The sequence below is a fragment of the Talpa europaea genome (genome assembly GCF_964194135.1).
Source record: "Talpa europaea genome assembly, chromosome: 15".
Classification (NCBI taxonomy): Eukaryota; Metazoa; Chordata; class Mammalia; order Eulipotyphla; family Talpidae; genus Talpa; species Talpa europaea.
In genome coordinates, this window is record NC_140083.1 from 71,890,543 (window position 1) to 71,911,406 (window position 20,864).

Genomic DNA, 20,864 nt, shown 5'->3' on the forward strand with positions numbered 1-20,864 from the left:
ACAGTACAAGACAATTCTTAAACAAGTTTCTTGCTGAAGTGTTGAATAGCTTTTCAGGGAACATAACACAAAATGGGTAGAGATAATTTATACATGTTAAAGCAGTCTTTTATATTACAGTATCCTCCTCAAGTAGAATCACCTGTATAAAACAAATTCTCTTACTCAAACACTTCTTTGCTACCATACTCAGCCACTAGTGGCATTTGGATGCAGGGGTTTAACTCGTGCTAATCTGGACAAGCCAAGGCGGAGACTGTGACTTGGGGACTTAACAGACACCCCTGCCAGTGGGCTGCTGCTGTTGCTGCTCCTTCCGGATACTCCTGAAAGAAAACATATCACCTGATGCTGGTCATGTTGGAAATTTCTTAACAAGGATCAATTTATAGAACAAAAGGAGCAAATAAAAAAAGTAGTTAAGCATTCATGTGCTATATGGGTTCTATGAAGTTATAAACTAGATCAAAAGAATGGAACGTTCTAAGTGCCCAAGCCAAGGTAATGACCCCAAAACTTTCCACTTTAACTTGTCAAAACAAGGACACAGCAATGAATGTAAAGCCATAGAGAAATGCTCACAATAAAAGTAGAAAAAACAAATGCATTTTTTAAAATCCTTGAACTTTTACAAGCACTCCTTAATTCTATGAATCTCTATTTTTCTAATAGTAAATAACTTTAAACAGGACCAATACCGTTTTTATTTATTAAGTTTTATGTTACCCTTCGAACAAGGCAATGATTCTCACCAAGTATTAAATTCCTTAGTTTAGCACATATGTTCAGAGTTGATCACAACTGTGCCAGATGAACATCTGTGGGCACCTCTTTAAGGTGAAAATTCATAAACACTTTCATGTTTCCAGCCATCTGATATCCATCCTTTTTTTTTTTTTTTAAATTTTAAAAGGGCAGGTTTATTAGGAAAAAGAGGAAGAAAAAAGATCCCACAGAAAGGCAAGAGAGCTGCTAATTTATCATTTTTAATTGCATGCATGTGTCCTATCTTAATCAAATTCCAGCAAACCTGGGTTGTTTCTAGTTTCTCACCATTTTGCTATAAATGGTTATAAGAAATCTTCCCATTTTTTCTTCTTTTGAATTCATTAAGGAATACATTTCCAAGATTAGTTCTTAGATCAAAGGATGGGCTTATTTTTATGGCTCTTGTCAAGCTGTCTTATAAAGGGATTATAAAATTACGGTAAGTAAATATGCCTGCTACTTCACAACCCAAAGTATACTAGATTATACAACTTTCCAGCTTAAGAGGTATAAAAATGCATCATTTTTAAATTTATATTAACTTAATTACTAGTGAGGCCACAATTCTTTTTATATTCATTTCTAGTTTTATTTCTTGGAGCATTAGCATGTTTATGTCCTTGGCTCATATTCCTACCAGGGTCTCAAATTTATATAAGACAGGTAACTAACTGGCAGCCTGAGAGGCAAATTCAACAATTACATATATTGTTCAGTGCATGTGGTGTTTCAAAAAAGTCAACTTTTAAAAATTAAGAGATTTCACATAAAAATCCGTATTTATGGCTTCTCTTGAACAATGGATAATGTTAAACAACTGCTTCCTTCCAAAGGGGATGAGCTCACCAGTTTAGCACAGTCCCCACTCAGTCAAGTTTCCTACATGGGCCCAATTCAGTCACTCACATTACTTGCCTTGCCTTTTCACACAATAACTCTATAAGCACTTTGTTCTTTACACTAATTCCTTATCCATCCTTTTGATACTTCCTTTTAACCTACCTGATTATGCTACCTTTTATATTCCTACAGCCATATGTCACTTCCTTTAAATTTCTTTTGTTGGGGAATCACTATTCTCAGGAGAAATATACTAAGGACTATTCTTTAAATGACATGGCATCATTATTTCAGTAATTAACCAAGCAAAGGAACCCTTCTCTAAAAGAGTTTTGAATCCCCATTAAAATCTTGGAATTTGTAAACCAGAATAAGTCTAACAGTTACATACACCTGATATTTCAGATGATGAAATGAAGATTTAGAAAAATTAAGTAATCAAGCAGTCTCATCCCTAAATCTATACAGTTATCATTAGGGGAATGACCACTGTGCACCAATCAAGAAATGTCACTGGAAAAAACAGATGGAATGACTTAGAAAAGGAATGGGGACAAATGAAGAAGACAAACCAGAGAGAGAGAGAGAGAGAGGATAAGGAGAGGTTCTCATACTAATTAAGGAACAAAAAAATGCATCTGTTTCACTGGAGCAAAGGGTTTATGTGGTTGGATGAGGGAAACTGGACTCATTAGGAAGCCACTAATAATTTGATTAAGAAGTGAACAGAGTCCAGATTAGGTTTTTAGTAATGTCAAGAAAGTGAAGCTCAAAGAATTCTTGATGGAGCAGTGAGAACTGGCATTAGAGCAAAAGAAAGAAAGAGGTCAAATTTCTAAGAGCTGGAGGTTGAGCTTGCTAGGGCATTTGTTAAATGCTTGACTTCTCACATATAAGTTCTGAGGCTTCAGTTAAACTGTGAAGGTTAGCAAATCTTGAGTAAATAGATTTGTTAACAAAAATATCAGGAATCAAATGTTAATACTCTTTGACATGGTAATTTTACTGCTAGTAATTTATTCCAAGAAAATAATCAGGGTCATTTTCACAGAATTCTAAAATAATGATGTTTGAGCTTATTGCAACTTTATAACAATGAAAAAGAGTAAGCAATCAGCAATATAAGGGAATGATAAATAAATGCAACAACTAAAAATCTTGGTTTTGAGGAATATGTGATATGGAGAAATGCTCTCATGGAAACTGAGAAACATTTAGAAGTAGGGAAAACAGTCTACTATGAGTAATTTTCTTAGCCCCAGCCCTTGGTAAGGAAATATACCATACCTGGTGGGACCCACTTGGGTCTCTTGCTTTCTGCTGAAGGACTGAGTATTTGCAATGGCTTCCTAGTGGCTTCTGAAGAAAGAGACATCATTTTTGGTGAGGGCTGACATTCTGGTTTGACGGCAGCTGGAGCAGAGTCTACCGAAGTCATGTATTTGAAAAATATACAAAGTTTGTCAAACAGGGAGAAAACGTGAAGCATGTATATGTAAAAATTATAAAGCTACATAGTCTTATAAAATTTGAAAAAAGGCAATTATAAATTTGAAAAGCTTTTATTAAGGAACAGATATTCATTGAGAAATTAAAAACTAGCCCTTATGAGCATATATATGCTAAGTATAGTGGTAAGCATATTGCATATACTACCTGTAACCCTGAGTACAACTGTGATACAGATACTACTATCCCCACTCTCAGACAAGAAACAGAGAGGTTAAGTAACTTGCCTGCAGTTTAACAGCTGAGTTTAATAGCTAAAAGTCTCAGTGAGGATTAGAAACCAAGACTAGCTCCAAAGTCTATGCTTGTAACCATGGTACAATAGTGAGTAAAAATGAGAAGCAGAAGAGTGAGATATGTGAGATTAGAAAGTACCCCCACTTCTGGTTTTATAAGACAGAGGTGGGTCACCAAAGAAAACAGATCGCCACTAGAAGCTGGAAAATGGGTTCTCTCCCAGAGCCTCCACAAAGGAACCCCTGCCAAGAGCCTGACTTTTAGCTCAGTGGAAACCATTTTCAAACTTGTGCCCTTCAGAATTATAAAGTAATAAATGTGTGTTTTTTTTTTATAGAGGCATGTTTTTATTTATTTATTTATTATATTTGTTTGTTTGTTTTGTTTATACATGCACTGGGTACAGTCAGAAGCGCGGGAGGGTGAGAGAATTCACCAGAGCCAGAGTGGGGAGCAGAGCAGGCAGAAGGACTGAAGTACACTGCTGAGGGGAGCAGCGGGTGGCAGGAGAGGTCTGCGCACCATGTGGGATCCTCCTCCGGTGGCCGGGGAGCAGCCAGGGATCGAACCGGCGCCGCAGAGGCCGCGGGCAGCTTCGCAACCCAGCGCTCAACCACTGCGCCACCGGGGAGGCCCTAAATGTGTTGTTTTAAGCCAACAAGTTTGTGGTAATTTGTTACAACAGCAATTGGAAACTAACACACAATTTTATATTGCAAACCCCCTGCATTTGAAATCTAATTTCTGGAAACAAGTTGAATTTGTCAATTTTAAAAACACTAATCAAAACCTCACTAATTCAGAGTAGAGCAGAGGGAGGAATATGACTCAAAAGTTTTAGTAAATGTTCAGCATCATACTAGCTAAGGCAGAGCAGCTCCCACTAACAGAATCTAAGTAACGGCTATCTTAGTCTAAAAACAGTGTATCAAACAACGAAGACATGAAAATAAAGAAAGAAATAAAGAATAAAGAAAACAAATGCAGCTAATGGATGCTATATTTTACAATGATCTATCCAAAGCAGATAATCATAAATACCATAAGTCTATCATAGTAGAAGTTATACTTATAATAATCAATCATCTATTATGAACTCAAATTTTTTGTCTCACTTCTTTTATACAAATCCATGTAATCCATGTTTGAGTCGTCACAAATTCTGAGTTTTATTGTAAAAATGGTCTATAACTGAATGTTTTGATAATTTCAAAGAAGCAGTCCCAAGCATGTAGAGAAAGGTCCACAGATCACAGACTAAATCTAGTGTGAAAGCAAGAAATTAGTATTATGCAGACTACCCTGTTCCATTGTCTGGAGAAATTGTGGTTCAGAGGATAGTTTAGGCTCTGAATGAACAAATCTTTGTGGAAATTTTAGCCCCTCGTTTAAGTTAGTTATAAGGATTCCAACACATTCTTTATCCCCTCTGAGCCCAGCTTCTGCTGTAAAGGCTGGTGAGAAGAGCTACCTCCAAAGATGTCTGTCAGTGCTAACAGGAGGTAATCAGAGAAAGTGCTAGCCAGGGAGTGGCCCCACATGTTTGTCTGCGTTTCTCCCTTCCCACCCCTCCTGCCTTCTTACAAGTACTTTAACAGAAATGAACCCTGGCAAAATGTTCAGGAGGACGAGGTAAAAGATAAGAGCCAAATACATTTCCTTTATAAAATTAAGTGTTTTGGACTAAACTTACCCAAAGAACTAAATTTGGACTTGGTTTTCTTCTCTTTTCTTGCAACTGGGGATTTGCCCTTCACTTCTTTCTTTTTAATTTCTTTAACTTTACTTTTCCTTACAGTGAAATTTTCATCATCATCTTCACTTTCATCAAAATCAGAATCATCCTCAGACTCTTCACCTGAAGCAGAAAATTATATACTTCATCTTTGTTCTAAATAGTGAGGTTGAACTTCATCTACGGCCTTTGCACCAGATTTTTGTGCTGTGCAAAGCAATGGTGTGGCTGAAAATATGGTTCCTGGGTTTGAATCCTGGTCCCTGCACGTACATGCTATGGGATCTCAGACAGGTCACTAACTTGTCTGTGCCTGAGTTTCCAAAGTACAAAGTGGACATTACCATAAACCCTACATCATAGAGTTGTTGTGCGGATTAAGTGAATTAACACAGGTAAAGTATTTAGAATAACAACTAACATATAGTCAGCAAAACAGAATTGTTTTCTATTCCTATCATCATTACAATTTCCTATTAGTGTCTCTACTTCTGATTTTACCAGTTTAACTCAGTAACTTCTGGAAAGAATGGTAAGGAACAACAGTAGCTATTTTTTTCAAAATGATGACCTTGATGGTAATAGTAACACAATACCTTCCTTTAATCACAAATACGTCATTCAGCATTCTAGAATAAAAACCCTTGGGAACTAAGAAGAGACTAATTACACCTCAACAATCCTAACTGATAAGCCTCTAGAGGATTTCATTTGCGACACACCTCTACCTTATCACAAACTCCTTTTTGTACTGCATGGGACAAATATAAGCCAGGAATGGACTGAGGAATGTAGCTGCAGTTGCTCCAGAAAAAAAACATCAGCATACCCAACAGTTAAACAATGATGCTTTTATTTTTCTGCATGGAGGACAGGATTAGAAAATCATGTTTTATAAAGAGTAAACCCCAAAAGGGCCTCCCTGGTGGTGCGAGAGGTTAAGCACTGCGCTGTGAAGCAATTAGCAGCTTCTGCAGCACAGAGTTCGATCCCTGGGCGGCCAGGGAGCAACCCACATGGCGTAGCAGACTTCTCCTGACTCACCCGCCCCCCCCCCCCAGCAGTGTATTTCAGTTAGTCCGCCTGTTCTGTTCCCCACTCTGTCTCTGGTGAATCATCTCACCCCCCGCATCTCTGGAGTGTACCCCAGCTCTTGTATGCATAAAAAAAAATCTAAAAAAAAGAGTACACCCCAAAAAAGTATAAATAAGGATTAGTCCTACTTTAATAAAAAGATGTTTTATATTTTTTACATTATAAATGCAGAAAACATAGACCATACAGAGGTTTCAAGAAGAAAATCCACTCCCCAATCTCACTACTCAGAGATAACCATTGTTATACCACTGATATAACACCTTCCAATCTATAAAAAATGATATATTTTAAATAAAAAGTAAAAATACATATGAAAATTTTCAAACATAAACAACAGTAGACAATAAACTATAACCACACTCAACAACTACCAATAGTTTGCTATAGATAGATAGATAGACAGATGGTTTTTTTTTTTTTGGTATGGTACAACTGAGGTGCTATCTGAACCTGATTTGTATTTCTCTAATGATTAATGATAATGACCATTTGTGTGTCATCTATGGAAAAATGTCTATTCAGGTCCTTAACTATTTATTTTTATGAGGGGAGATTTTAAAGTCACCATCCAAATCATGATTTCCACAAAGCCTTTGTTTTATAAAATGACTTAAAAGAGATCATCTGTGGTTGGAATATAAAAGTCTCCTTTTCAAATATCTATTATACCTCTAGAAATATAACCCATAGCTTATATATGGCGATATATATATATATATATATATATATATATATATATATATCCCAACAAACAGCAAGTAATTTCATTCCCACAAGCATAGCAAACATTTTAATTCCTTATTAAAGATTAAAAAATTAATCTCATTGGCATGCAAAATACTTTAGAATTCTTATTGAATTTTTTTGACAAGCATGCATCCAGACAGTGTGCAGGTGCTACAATTATTAGCCCTGAACAAGACACTTAAACTGCCAAGACTTATTTTGATGATATTGGGTTCTTTGTATGAAGTAACCTTAAATTGGGATACACGTTCTACTATGTTTCCTCAAGGTAGTACCACTCACTGGCTCCTGCTTTTTTGTAGTTGTGCTCACATCAGTGTTTCTCAAAGTAATATCCATAGACTGCCTGCCTTGCAATCACCTGGGTCAGGGATAGGGGGGCAGGTATTGGTTAACAATGCAGATTTCTGGGCCCTACCCTGTCTTCCTTTTCTTCATAGCTCTTCTATCATGGCACTTGACACATTAGGTGTTTAGTTGGTTGTTGTCACTCTCCCCTCACTAGAAGTCGGTCCACCAGGGTGGGAGCTCTGTTTGTTTTGTTCAAGGCTGCGTCCCTAGTGTAGTGCATATACTAGGAACTTAGATGTTTGTTGAGTAAATGTTGATTAAAAATTTGTCATTATTTGCAGGCAGCATATTAATTAGTGCATAATTTGGCATAAATTTATGGATTATTTTCATTGTTTAATTAATACAGCTTTATGCTGTTTAAGGCTGCTGTGCTTTCCATTTGCCCTTATTTCTGAACAAATCTGAAAACAACTTTCACAGTAAAATATAGGTTTTGTACCTCAAACTAGTTTATGAATTTCTACAACTTAAAGACAAAAGTCTGTACTTTTTAGAATGGGTCTAAGACTGTCCTTGCTTTAGTGCCAGCCAATCTGCCTATTTAGCCTCTTCTCCAACATTCTTCCCTGCAAGCCTGCATTTGCCTATTGCATTACTAATGACTTTCTACCAGGCAGAAATGCCATTTTACTTCTTTAGTTCGCCTATATACTACTCATTTTTCAAGGCATGGCTTACAGGTCACCTTCAGATAAAGCTTTCTCCAAACAGCTGAATGCCAGGGCTGCGCGTAACTGTCCTGTGTGTTCCTCCAGCTTGCATCTACCAAATATTGAGCACAGTGCTCTGCATACATTTTTACTGAATTGCCATAGGATTCATTTTGAGGTAGAAAAAACTTACCAGCTACAAAGTCTGGTTCAGAGTCATCAGCACTATCACCATCACTGCCTTCCAGAAGAATCTTCCTCTGTTGTGCTGCAGCTTTAGATGCTGCTTTTCTTTTCCCTTGGACGCCATGAAAATCATCTTCCTCAGTAATCTTATCTAAATCTTCAGGAGAGGTATAAAAATCAATGGAAAAATTTGTGATAGGTAATATTTAAAAAATTACAGAGAACACTTCTATGAAACCTACTGCTTCCTGTTGTTGTCTGTCTTATTTGTCCAGCTTCAATGCTTCCCTGCTTCTAGTAACACACCACATAGCTTATAAATCTGGATCAATTATAATATATCAGTCTCCTGGAACAGGGTCTGGTTTAAAGATAAGTCCAAGATCCAAATTGAGAGAACATTTCCCCAAGAATTTCTTTCCTCTAGAATTTTTCACAAGAAACTGGAGCTGAACTATTTACAATAGCTAAGCTTTGGAAACAACCCAAATGCCCAAAAATAGATGACTAGATCAAGAAGATGTTGTACATATACACCATGGAATATTACTCAGCATTCAAAAAAGATAAATACATGCAATTTTCAGCAACATGGATGGAGCTGGAAGGGATCAAGCTCAGCGAAATAAGCCAGAAAGAAAAAGAAGAATACCTGATGGTCTCACTCATAGCAGGAATATAGAAAACTTAATAAGGGACCAGGAAAAAGAATAACTATAAGAAAGAAAATATCAAAATCAACAAACAACTATGAACCAGAGATACTCTATGGGGAGTGGGGGGTGGGGAAAGGAGGGATTGGGGTCAAAATAAGGGGGCTGTAATTGTATGGGGAATATAAAAATAAAATTTAAATAATAATAATAATAATAAAAAGAAACTGGAGCTGGGAAAATACAGCCTCTTTCTTTAGTGGTCAAATGTCAACTACAAACCATGGTAGCCGTGATGGTCTACCAGGGAAGAAACTGGGTCTGCAGTAAGAGAGAAGAAAACTAAAACATAAAGAAACAAAGGAAAAGAGGTGAAAAGAATCTTGACAAATTTAAAGAAGATCTTGGTTCTAGCTATGGTTCTGGAGTTGAAATAAAGATTAGAAAAACAACACTGGTGATACCGTGGTGGGAGAACCATGGGGACTCTATCTGAAAGGAGAAACCAAATACTGTATAAAAATGAACTATGTAAGAAAATAAGTAAAAAGGAAAAAATTGTTGATGGAAAAAATACACATGATTAATATTAAAAACTTACCTAAATAATCACTGGCTACACTACAATTAGAGATATGGGGAGACTTATTCTTATTCTTTGTTTCTGCTTCATTATTGACTTGTTTTTCAATGCCTACATATAAGGAAGAAAAGTAGATTTAGATGCACCTTAATCAAGCAATGCCTAGAAATAGATTACTACTAATGATTTCTGCCTCTCCAGAATATCAGTATTGCCCTCTGCTGTACAGTTGCCAGAAATATAAAGGAGAAAATCCCCACAGAGAAATCTAGTATGTCATAAATTTCTTAAGTCTTCTGAACGTGCTTACCAAATTATTATCTGTAACATTTATAAATAGTAAAAACTACCATCATTAGGTGATGTTGAACTATATGAGTTTGAAGAGAAAGGAGATGGATAATTAGGATATATAAATTCATTTGAGCAAGAAATTCAATTTTCACTGTATACAAAGGTATAATTCAGACATTCAGACAAAGGTAATTCAGACATTCAGACTGATCTTCCATGTTCTCAAGTTGACTTTGATTGTTAAGCAGAGTTGTATGTGTGTATATATGACATTTATGCAGCTAAATAAAATACTGAATTCAGCTGTACCCTGTGCAAATTATTCCATTTATAGCCCAAACGATTAAAACTCTACTTTCCTGTAAAGGGTCAGCCAAAGAAATAAGAAAATACAAAGAAAATGAAGTTACTTTCATCTTGAGACTTTTCCACATCAGTGGTGACTACTGGAAGTTCCTTCACTGACAAAGCCAGTGCGACTTCTAAGTCTCTCTGGTACAGCTTGTCATCTAAAGCCAACCTAAAGAAGACACACAAATTATATAATGACTATTTAAATATATCAATCTCAACTAAACAACAAAATTTGAGGTTTTCAGAATACTATTTAGGAGTTACCAACCTCATAAAAATGTTTTTAGAATAATAATCAGAATCAGAATCAATCTTTAATGTTAACACTCTACAACACTACAAAGTCATTTTACCTCTAGTATAACAGACAAGAAGCAGAAGCATGTGCTGCGGCACCTACTATTTCCTGTCATTGTAATGTCTCTCCTTACTACTAGCTCCATCCAGGTAGGAAGTACCCGCTCAACCAAGAATAAAGACTTGGCTGCGACATCAGTTCACTTAGAAATATTCTTTGACCTCACCCATACCTCCTTAAACTGCTATTATAGCTCACATTAAATTTAAATTACTTTGTTTTATATGTGTTCTCCACAATCTAGACTCTAACAGACATTTCATCAAGTACTTAAGCTACTTAAGCACTGCACTAGGTAGGAAACTGAAAGTGCCCTCAAGGATACTGCAATTAATGAGGAGGGTAGAGAAATAAGACATATTAATAATTATCCCAGCTAAGCAGATTATCATGTCTCCTCTTCATGGTGGCCAAAAATGCATAGACTATTTACCAAGTTACATAATACATAGGATCAAAAAACCAAGTATCTAAAAATTTTAAAAGATTTAAATCATACAGTATTATAATGTATACTCATAACATTAAATGATAATTAAAAATGAGAAGTTGCCTGTAAGTATTTCAAAATTGAACTTTTTAACAACCTTTCAACAAAATTGAAACTTTTAACAACCCATGGATCAAAGAAGATCACAAGAGCAATTAGAAAATACTGTAATATAGGTAAAACCTGTAAACAACCCAAATGCCCCAAAATAGATGACTGGATCAAGAAGATGTGATATATATACACAATGGAATATTATTCAGCAATCAAAAAGATAAACTCATACCATTTGCAGCATTGTGGATGGAGCTATGCTCAGTGAAAGGAGGAAGGAAAAAGAAAAATATCAGATGGTTTCACTTATAGCAGGAATATAGGGGAACTAAGTAAGACATCAGTGTAAAAAAATAATAACAGTTCAAAATACAACAAAGCAAAAACACAATTATAAATCAGAAATGTACCGCAGGGGAGGAGGCAGGAGAGAGATCAGAGGGAGGGAGGTAGGAGCATAGGGAACTGAGGTGATGGTGCACGGGTGCACTGGTAAAGGAAACTCTATGGGGACTATACCTGAGGGGATGGGAGGAAGCAAATATTGCTTAAAAATGAACAATGATGTAAAAAAAATTTAAAAATTAATTTAAATACAAAATAGCAAAAAATAACATAAAAAAGAAAATATTGTAAATTGAATGATGAGGAAAAAACATCTATCAAAATTTATGGAAGGCAAACTAATGCTTAGAGAGAAATGCATAACTTCAAATGATTATGAGAAAATAATAAAGAAATTAAATCACTGTAGAAGTCTCCAGGAAAAGGACCTAGGAAAAGAAAAACAAAGTTGGGCCTCCCCGGTGGCGCAGGCGGTTGAGTGCAGCTCTGTGAAGCTGTCCACAGCCTCTGCAGAGCCAGTTCGATCCCAGCTGGCTGGTGAGGGTCCCACATGGCGTGGCAGACCTCTCTTGTTGCACCCGCTGTTCCCCTCAGCAGTGTATTTCGTCAGTTTGCCTGTTCTGTTCCCTGCTCTGTCTCTGGTAAATCCTCTCACCCTCCCGCACATCTGGCCTGTACCCCTGTTCTTGTGTAAATAAATAAATATATCTTTAAAAAAAAAAAAAAGAAAAGAAAAGTGAATCCACTTGGACTAAAAGGAAATAATGTAAAGTAATAATGATAAGAGCAGGAACTGGTAAACTAGAGTAAACACAAATAAGATAGAAAATTAATAAAATCACAAGCATGATAATTAAAAATATAAATGTGTGGGGCCTCCCTGGTGGCGCAGGCAGTTGAACACAGTGCTATGAAGCTGTCCGCAGCCTCTGCAGTGCCAGTTCGGTCCCCGCCGGCCTCAGAGCAACCCACATGGCGCAGCAGACCTCTCCTGTCTCACCTGCTGCTCCCCTCAGGAGTGTATTTCGTCAATCTGACTGTTCTGTTCCCCGCTCTGTATCTGGTGAATTCTCTCACCCTCCCGCGCATCTGGCCTGTACCCCAGCTCTTGTATAAATAAAAAAATAAATAAATAAATCTTAGGAAAAAAAAAGATAAATGTGATAAAACTAGTTAAAATGAGTCAGAAAAAATACAAATTAATATCAAGAAAATTGCATAACTATTGAAATCATCTAATATCTATTTACTGTACATCTTACCTCTCACCTTTTTTTAGGGGTTTTCTCTTGTACTGGGATGTCTTCTTTCTGGAGAGTCTTCAATTTAGGTTTTGGTTTTTCTAGTTTTAACTCCTCTGATGTTGTTCGTGATTTCTTATTTGAAGGTATAGTTGCAGAAACAAAATCATCTAGTTATGTGTGAATTAAAAACAAAAGAATATATGAAAAGTTTCCCCTAAGGTAGTTAAAATAGATAAAATTTTTCTTTCTTATGTTAGTACTACTAACTATAGTCCCCATGCTGTAGATTATATTCCCATTGCTTTTTTATTGTAGAACTAGAATTTTGTATTTTTTACCCCATTTACCCATTTTGCCCACCTCCCACCTCTCACACCCACAAATCTGTTCTCTGTATCTATGCGTTTGGCAATTTTTGTTTGATTGTGTTAGATTCCATATGTAAGTTACATGATACAAGGTATTTGTCTTTCTCTGTCCAGTTTACTTTGCATATATTCACCACATTTTCTTTAACTCTTCATCCATCAATAGATACTTAGATTGCTTCCTTATCTTGGCTAGTGTAAATAACATTGTAGTGATGGTGGGGGTACAGATATCTTTCATTTTCTTTGGATAAATATTCAAATGTGACATTACAACATTATATAGTAATTCTATTTTCAATTTTTGTATGTATCCCCAGACTGTTTTCCATAATGCTACACCAATTTACATTCCCAACAACAGTGCACAGAGGTTTCCTTTCTGCCACATCCTTGACAACACATATTATCTCTTGTCTTTCTGATAATAGCCATTCTATCAGGTGTGAAGTAATAGCTCATTGTGGTTTTGATTTGCATTTCCCTAATGATTAATGACATTGAGCATCTTCTCATGTACCAGCGTAGTGGCTACTTGGTAGTTGGCTATCTACATGTCTCCTTTGGAAAAATATCTATTCAAGTCTCCTGCTCAAGGATTGCTTTGATTGTATAATTAATGGGGATTTCACATTATATTCTGTAATATAATTGTGCCTCAAAAGACAGTGTATTACTTCTTAGAGGAAGGGAGTAGAGACGAACTCCACTTTGAGAAACATGGACCTATAGCAATTCAGACCTAAAGATTAATTTCACCTAGCCTTGTTCATTTATCACTTACCTGCATGATTCCTGTCAGTGTAATTCTAGCATAATTATTCCAAATGCTTAGAAAATTAGTTTTCTGGACCTATCTTACATGTAATTGCATACTATAATCAACATTTGAGATCTATACATATATAACTGTTTAACTCATACATTTAACTTGTGTGTGTATCTCAAGTATTGAATATATATATATACATTTATGTATATGTATATTTGAATTATATTCCTGAGGACATTTCTAAATCTTTAAAGCAAAAATAAGAAAGTCTACCTACCATCACTGTCAGAGGCTTCAAACTGTGAATAATTGACTGGTTTCTTATGCCTATGAACAAGAAAAAAAAATTTTCATTTATACATATGTCAATTTTTATCTCTGTTCCTTAAGGTCATTAATATTCTCGAGTAAATGAAAATTGTTTGAATTCCCTGAAGAATACATAAATCTAAAACATGATTTGATTTTATAGGAGGGATTTAGCATTTGCTGAAAGTTATTTTAACTATATTTGATATGTCCAATTAAAAAAATGAATTAAGATAATTCACAAAGAATTAGGCATTTATCAGTTCCCATTGTATTTTGTTTTGCTTTATATGTGATATGTTTTCTTTATGTTAGAATATAAACTTGACACTGAAATCCATGTTCTTTCATCTTCCCACAATACTAAATAATGGACACTTAGAAAATGGAGAGTGAATTTGCCACTTGAAACAAATCTTTATACTACTTTAGAGGTGTACTAGAAGTGCTATTAAAAAGATAATTTCCTTCCTCCCCTCTTACGCACTATATGAAACATTATTCAAGTTTTTGTTTCTATCTTCTGCCAAATACCCAAGTATGAATAACCTGGTTTGTCAGTAAATTGTTCTTTAAGTAAAAATGGCATGAAAGGAAAGCTAGTTCTGCTCACAACTCAATGTCATAAGTGTTTTTCTTTAAGACAACCATCATAGAAGGCTTTTCTGCATACTTCCTCACAGAGGATGTGAAAAAGAAGTCTACTGTTGTTACTCTCTCACTCTCTGGAGTTGAAGTACTTGAGAGCAGAGTAAAATACGAAAACTGTTTTTGGAAAATCTGAGATTGAATAACAGTAAAATAAAATTTAAAAACCTACTTAACAGTTGAGCTAAAATGAATATGATTCTTATTGCTTCATCAAGTATATTCTTAAGTGAAACCAATGTTTCTTTTGTTTAAACTCAGTGTGTAGCAGTAAAGAATACCATGGATACTAATACAGTTTAGTGTCACTGTCTTGATTCCTGCTAAGATGTCCACAATTTTACCACCATTACAGAGCAAATGACAGAACAGTGAGAGGGAAAAAAAAAAAAAAAAAGCAAATAATGTGTTAGTATAGTCATGAAAATAGTTTTGACCTCAAAAACCTCCCAAAAGGGTCTGAGGCACTACTAGGGCCTACAACCACACTTCGACAACTTATATGTGGAATATAGAGAAACCAAACAAAGGGTCAAAGAAAAAATTTAAAATTTACTGTTCCAAACAAAGTGACTATGTCTTCTCTCCTTGGATGTTTAAAAATTCTTTTCAAACCTAACTTGTTTGAAATGGGATGCTGCATCTCCCACACCTCCTGAACTTGTTCCTTTTCCTGGTCTTTCCCATCACAGTTAATACAAAAATCATGCATTTGGTAGTTCAGGTTAAAACTATTATGAAGTCAACCATCCTTCCTTATTTTCCACCCTCTTACCTCCACAACTACTTCATAGCAAGTAGTTGTGTGCCAGCAAATTCATCTGCTCCATCCATGTCCAATGATAATAACCTACTCAAGCCACCACCCAGTAATATAACAGCCTCCTAACTGGCTAAACCTACTCCCATTCTGGTCACCCCACCGTCCATTCATTCTCAACCAGCAGCCAGTAAACTTTATAAAATCCAAATCAGATTTCCCTCCCTTGTTTAAAACTCTCCATTGCCTTCCCATTGTACTTAGAATAAAATTCAAGCTATTTTCTCAAACCCTTCTATGACATTCCATTGCTCTCAAGACAAAATTTAAATTTCTCAACCCAGTTTACAATGCCCCTGTTTCTCTCTCCAGGCTCTTCTTAGAGCAGCTGCACCCTTCCTTCCCAACATGCAAACTCACAAACTTTATTTTCCAGCCATACTCAACTTCTTTCAACACTAAATCCCTCTTTCTGCTCTTTTCTTGCCTAGAGCACTGTTACAGTCTCTTCTTTCCTTAGTCTATCTGCTCTTCCCCCTGCCTATTTCTCTGACCTAATGCCCTACAGTTCTCCCAACTGCATGCTGATACCTAGAGTTTTGGTGATTTTCTATCCTTCAAAGACACTTAGCTCTTGTTCCCTCCACCTGGATTGACCCATATTTTCACTGGCTTGTCCCTTTTTGTCATTCATGTCTTAGCTGGTGTGTAACCTTCTCAGAGAGGCAATTCCTAACTACTCTATTTAAAGTTGAGTTTTCCTTTTTCTCACTCTATACGTCATTGCCATGTGTTAGACCCCTAACTCCACCTCTTCATTAGAAGCTAACCTCCTGTAACCTAGTACAGCACAGAAGTAAATATATTCAATAGCTTTACTGAACCAACGGCTGACCCTAGGTCTCCCTGGCATTCAATTATTGTTAGGTAGGGGAATCTTTCGAATCATCTAATGGAAAGTATAGAGGATCTAGAGTCAGGCGACTTAGATTTGAGTACCCTTGTCACCAGTTGTGTTACTCAGATGAACTGGCTTTTATGAATTGTAGTTTAAAAAGACAAAACAGGAAGACCTAAACTTTCATACGTCAAAGATTTGGAGTGACAGACAAACGAAGTAACAGCTAAGAAGGGGCTAGTGAAATATAAAGCGCTATTCTAAAGTTAACACATGGACTAGTTTAAATGGGGCCATCGCTACGAAGGGAAGCAAGGGGAAGGGAAAAGTTGGAAGGATGTTTCAGAGGACTGGGTGGCTCTCGCTGGAGACTCAAGGGTTTGCCAGTAAACAGGAGATCCCTCGCCACCATCGGTACCTTCCGTCCTATTCGGCTTCCTGCCCTCGATCGTGGCTAGGAGAAGTTGTCTTCAGCATCTTCCTCTTTCTCTCCATCCCCGCCGATGTCATCCCCTACTCACCTCACAGGCCGCACCATGGTCCCATTCAAGGATGGAAACTCGCAGCTTTCAAGTTCTTGTTGGCAGAAGTGGCCGTTTCTATTCCCGCCCAAAACCAGATCTCGGCGCTCCCCGCCCCCTGCCACCAGCCTTCCAATCGCTACCAACCACCATTGCAGCTGCGCGTGCGCTCTAGGAAGAGCGGGGTGTGTTTACGCCCTTTCCGAGGCGCCGCCCTTCCGCATCCGGTCCACCAGGGCTGAGTTTGTGTTCTGCCGCCGCACTTTCGTCACGACACTGGCTTCTGCTCCGTCTCTGAAATACATAATATCAGTAGAAACACGCCTGGTTGCACCTTTTAAGTGATTAAATTGATAATGGGGCGCTCAGATGGAGGTATTTTCTATAAGGTGCGAGAAATAAGGAAAAGGTTTTGTCGAATCTGCCGAAACGGATCTGTTGTCTGTAACAAGAGGCTAATCAGCTGATGTTCCCTGCGCAGCTCCTGGTTGACAGCTGGGAGTGTGCGGGCTGCTCAGGACTTACGACCTAGGAGAGGTAAGCCCAGAACCAAGAACGAGGAAGCTGCTTTAGACTGAAGCCTCCCTTCCAGTGGAGGAGCTGTTGCCCTCACTTGGCTGGTGCTTCTCGGTTACAGCCTGCACTTCCTTTCCCCAGTTTAAGCCTCAGAGCCTTCACCCTGATGGTTATGAGTTCGATCTAACCCTCTTCCCCAACTCCAGTTTAGCATGGAAGTCCTTCCTTGACTTTACCCCTGCTTAAAAAAAAAAAAAAAAATGAGCAAGGGAAGGGATTAGAGGAAATGAAAGTATCATTTTGTTGAAACACGAAATGCTAACCCAGTTGAAACCAGAGCTAATTTTTTTTATTTATTGAAAATATTGAATCTAAACAAGAATAGAAAGTACACCCATATTTGTGTAACTTTTATTTCTCTACTATGATGTTCCTTTACTGCCTATGTCTTCATCATGTGTATTGAGTTATCAGCCTGTGTTTTTCATTTTTTACTGATATGTTCTTAGGTAACTTTTTATATATTTTTATTGCTACTAGCTTCAATTTATTGATCATCTTGTGTTTGTCTGGTGCTCCAGATTTATTATTTGACTAATATTTATGACACACCTATCAATTCAAAGGTTTCCTATCCAAGCTGAGATCTGAACACCGAGTAGTTGTTAGCTAAGGAAAGAAGAGACTGTTAACAGTGCTCTAGGCAAGAAAAGAGCAGAAAGAGGGATTTAGTGTTGAAAGAAGTTGAGTATGGCTGGAAAATAAAGTTTGCGAATTTGCATGTTGGGAAGGAAGGGTGCAGCTGCTCTAAGAAGAGCCTGGAGAGAGAAACAGGGTCATTGTAAACTGGGTTGAGAAGTTTAAATTTTATCTTGAGAGCAATGGAATGTCATAGAAGGGTTTTAAGTAAATAAATAACATGATCAGATAGCCATTTTAGAAAGATTACTATGGCTTCAGTGTAGAGAATAATATGAGAACTGATCTGATGGGGAAAGCCTAGAGACAGGGAGTCCAGGTAGAAGGCTCATAAATAGATCTTCTTACTAATTTGATTTGGTTATCTTCTTTCTGACTAGTGACCACTTTGTCTCTATGGGGTATCCTGTACTTTGTATATTCTTTTTATCTTCTTCCCACATGGAAATCTTTCCTCTTCTCTCCACCCCAATCAGATTTCATACCCACAACCTCTAAGACCTCCTAGATCACTTCTTGGTCCCTGATCTTTTTGTTTTGTTTTGTATTCAACTGTCAATTGCTCTTTATCTTCCCGCCTGTTTTCACTTCTTAAGGATCTTTTCTCTGGTAGCTCTCCTGCCTGCCTGTGGCTATGCAGGTGTCTCTTTTTTCTTTCTCCTTTTCCTAATAAACCTGCCCTTTCAAAATGCAAAACAACAACAACCCTCTTCTCCTCATGTCATTTTCCTATTCTAGAGAACTCTACCTAGGGGATGTATATTATGGGCATTTTTTTCCTTAAATGAGGTTTTAAAACACTGCTTTACTTTTAAAAGAAGAGGTTTGTTTCATCGCAAAGCTGAAAATGCAAGAGTAAATGTAGGAAAATCTGGAATAATTGGCACAGATTTACAAAAGTAAAATCTCGGAGTGGTGCTGCAATAATGAAACAATGTTTTTCATGGAATTATAACCTGCTTCATTTTTTTTGTTAGTTTTATAGAAATCTTACCAAAGAAGATGAAGAAAAACAGAGAAAGATTCAGCAACAGAGAGAGGGAATTTGTATATAAATTTAAAGTTGGAAGTCAGTGCTTAGAACTGAGGGTACCCCTCAAATTTCCTGTTCAGGAGAATGCTAGTCATTTACATGGACGTCTGATGCTGCTGCATGGTTTACCATGCTTTATAGAAAAAGGTAGGAGCGATTTTTTAAATACCACTTTATTTTCCGTTAGTCTCTGTTAATAGATGTTTTATGTTGATATCATAAACCTAAGAAGTTTTTGAAACAGCCATAAATATGAAGTGTTTAATTGCTTTCAGAATAAAAAGATTATCTGATCTTGGTTTTATGCAGGGTTTTTTTCCTATAACCCTTACAGTTGTTTATAAGGCAGTAGCAGTTTAGTATAAAAATTAAATTATGTAATGAAAAATTGGTTACATAGTCTAGATTAGAGCTCTTAACCTCTTACTTGAGTTGGGTGGATTCGTAAGGCATTTCAGCTATTATTAATTAGGGTAGTATAGGATTATTTTGCTAACTGTATTGCCCTTTTAAAATAATCTAGTCTTGGGCCTCCCCGGTGGCGCAGCGGATGAGCGCTGGGTTGCGAAGCTGCCCGCAGCCTCTGCAGCACCAGTTCGATCCCTGGCTGCTCCCTGGCCACTGGAGGAGGGTCCCACATGGAGCACAGACCTCTCCTGCCGCCCGCTGCTCCCCTCAGCAGTGTACTTTGGTCCTTGTACCTGCTCTGCTCCCCGCTCTGGCTCTGGTGAATTCTCTCACCCTCCCGCGCTTCTGACTGTACCCAGGGCTTGTATAAATAAATAAAAATAAATCTTAAAAAAAATAAATAAATAAATAAATAAAATAATCTAGTCTTCATTCCTGAGAAATAGTAATCTTGAATAATATTTGTTGGCCTAAGTTAATTCCATAAAGTCATTTGTATTAAACCATCATAAAAGGTCTGTGTTCTATCTCACAGATGAGGAAAACTTTTAAGTTGAGAATATGTTAAATCATACGAGGTTAGATACAAGGAATCTGAATTAAATCAGTTTTAATATGTTAAGTCCATTTTTCTTTCAAATTCTAATTTAACAAATATCCATATGAAACTTTCAATACGATAACCTGAAGCCTCTCAAAATCTGTAAGTTTTCTTCAAATTTAAGAATCAGGTTTAGGAAATTAACATTTATTTTAAAATTAGTTTCAAGGTTGTACATAAGAGTTACGAATTTTGATCATTCTCCATACAATAACCTGTAATAATGAAAATAATTGTGAATTTAGTTAAATGATCTCCTAAAATGGTTTTATTTTAATTAGACATTCTGTTAGGTTATAACTTGATAAAATAAAATTTCACATTTTACCTGCTTAGCTAGGTAAAATGTTTCCTATTTACATCTGGATTTTATTGATACTATTTGTTTTCCCTGTTAAAGACTTGAAAGAAGCTCTCAGTCAGTTCCTAGAAGAAGAATCTCTCCAAGATTATGACAGAGATGCTGAAGCATCCCTGGAAGCTGTGAAATCTGGTGAAGTAGATTTACATCAACTGGCAAGTACATGGGCCAAAGCTTATGCTGAGGTAAGAAAATAGATCAGATTGTAATTCTGCACTTAGACGAGGATTTTTAAATTACTAAGATGATACTAAAATTGATTGAGAATTTTTTCTCTACATACAAAAATTTATTCTGAAATATACAGTATAAGTTGCTGCTTATGTGCTTACTTACTATGTGGGAATAAGTATATAAGACACACTACTTTTTTGCACTGCCTTTGTACTGTATGTATGAGAAGTAGGGGAAAGTATGGTCAAGTAAGAAAACGAGAGTTTTTTTTTTTTAAGGGACATATCTAGGGCCTCC

General features: G+C 36.7%; 2 protein-coding genes across 4 annotated transcripts in view; one reads left to right on the forward strand and one right to left on the reverse strand.

The window, feature by feature from the left end:
• Positions 1–103: 103 nt before the first annotated feature.
• RAD51AP1 (RAD51 associated protein 1) lies at positions 104–16,792 on the reverse strand (the record flags this gene model as incomplete). Of its 2 annotated transcripts, none has more annotated exons than XM_084255043.1 (9): positions 104–326; positions 2,896–3,033; positions 5,048–5,212; positions 8,132–8,281; positions 9,379–9,471; positions 10,065–10,174; positions 12,525–12,666; positions 13,917–13,966; positions 16,776–16,792. In XM_084255043.1, 9 exons carry the CDS (start codon positions 16,790–16,792, stop codon positions 190–192), a joined length of 1,002 nt encoding a protein of 333 aa, XP_084111169.1. In that variant the 3' UTR covers positions 104–189. The 2 variants fall into 2 exon arrangements, with proteins under 2 accessions (XP_084111169.1, XP_084111168.1); XM_084255042.1 differs by having other exon boundaries at positions 2,896–3,045.
• A 2,082-nt stretch (positions 16,793–18,874) lies between these two features.
• Positions 18,875–20,864, forward strand: part of FERRY3 (FERRY endosomal RAB5 effector complex subunit 3) — a gene marked incomplete at its 3' end in the record, with an annotated part of 30,295 nt that continues 28,305 nt past the window's right edge. For both annotated transcript variants that reach the window (XM_084254783.1, XM_084254784.1), the window contains exons 1-2: positions 18,875–19,170; positions 20,433–20,578. In XM_084254783.1, coding sequence (XP_084110909.1) covers positions 18,993–19,170; positions 20,433–20,578 — 324 coding nt within the window. In that variant the 5' untranslated portion in view covers positions 18,875–18,992. The remainder of the gene's footprint in view (positions 19,171–20,432; positions 20,579–20,864) is intronic.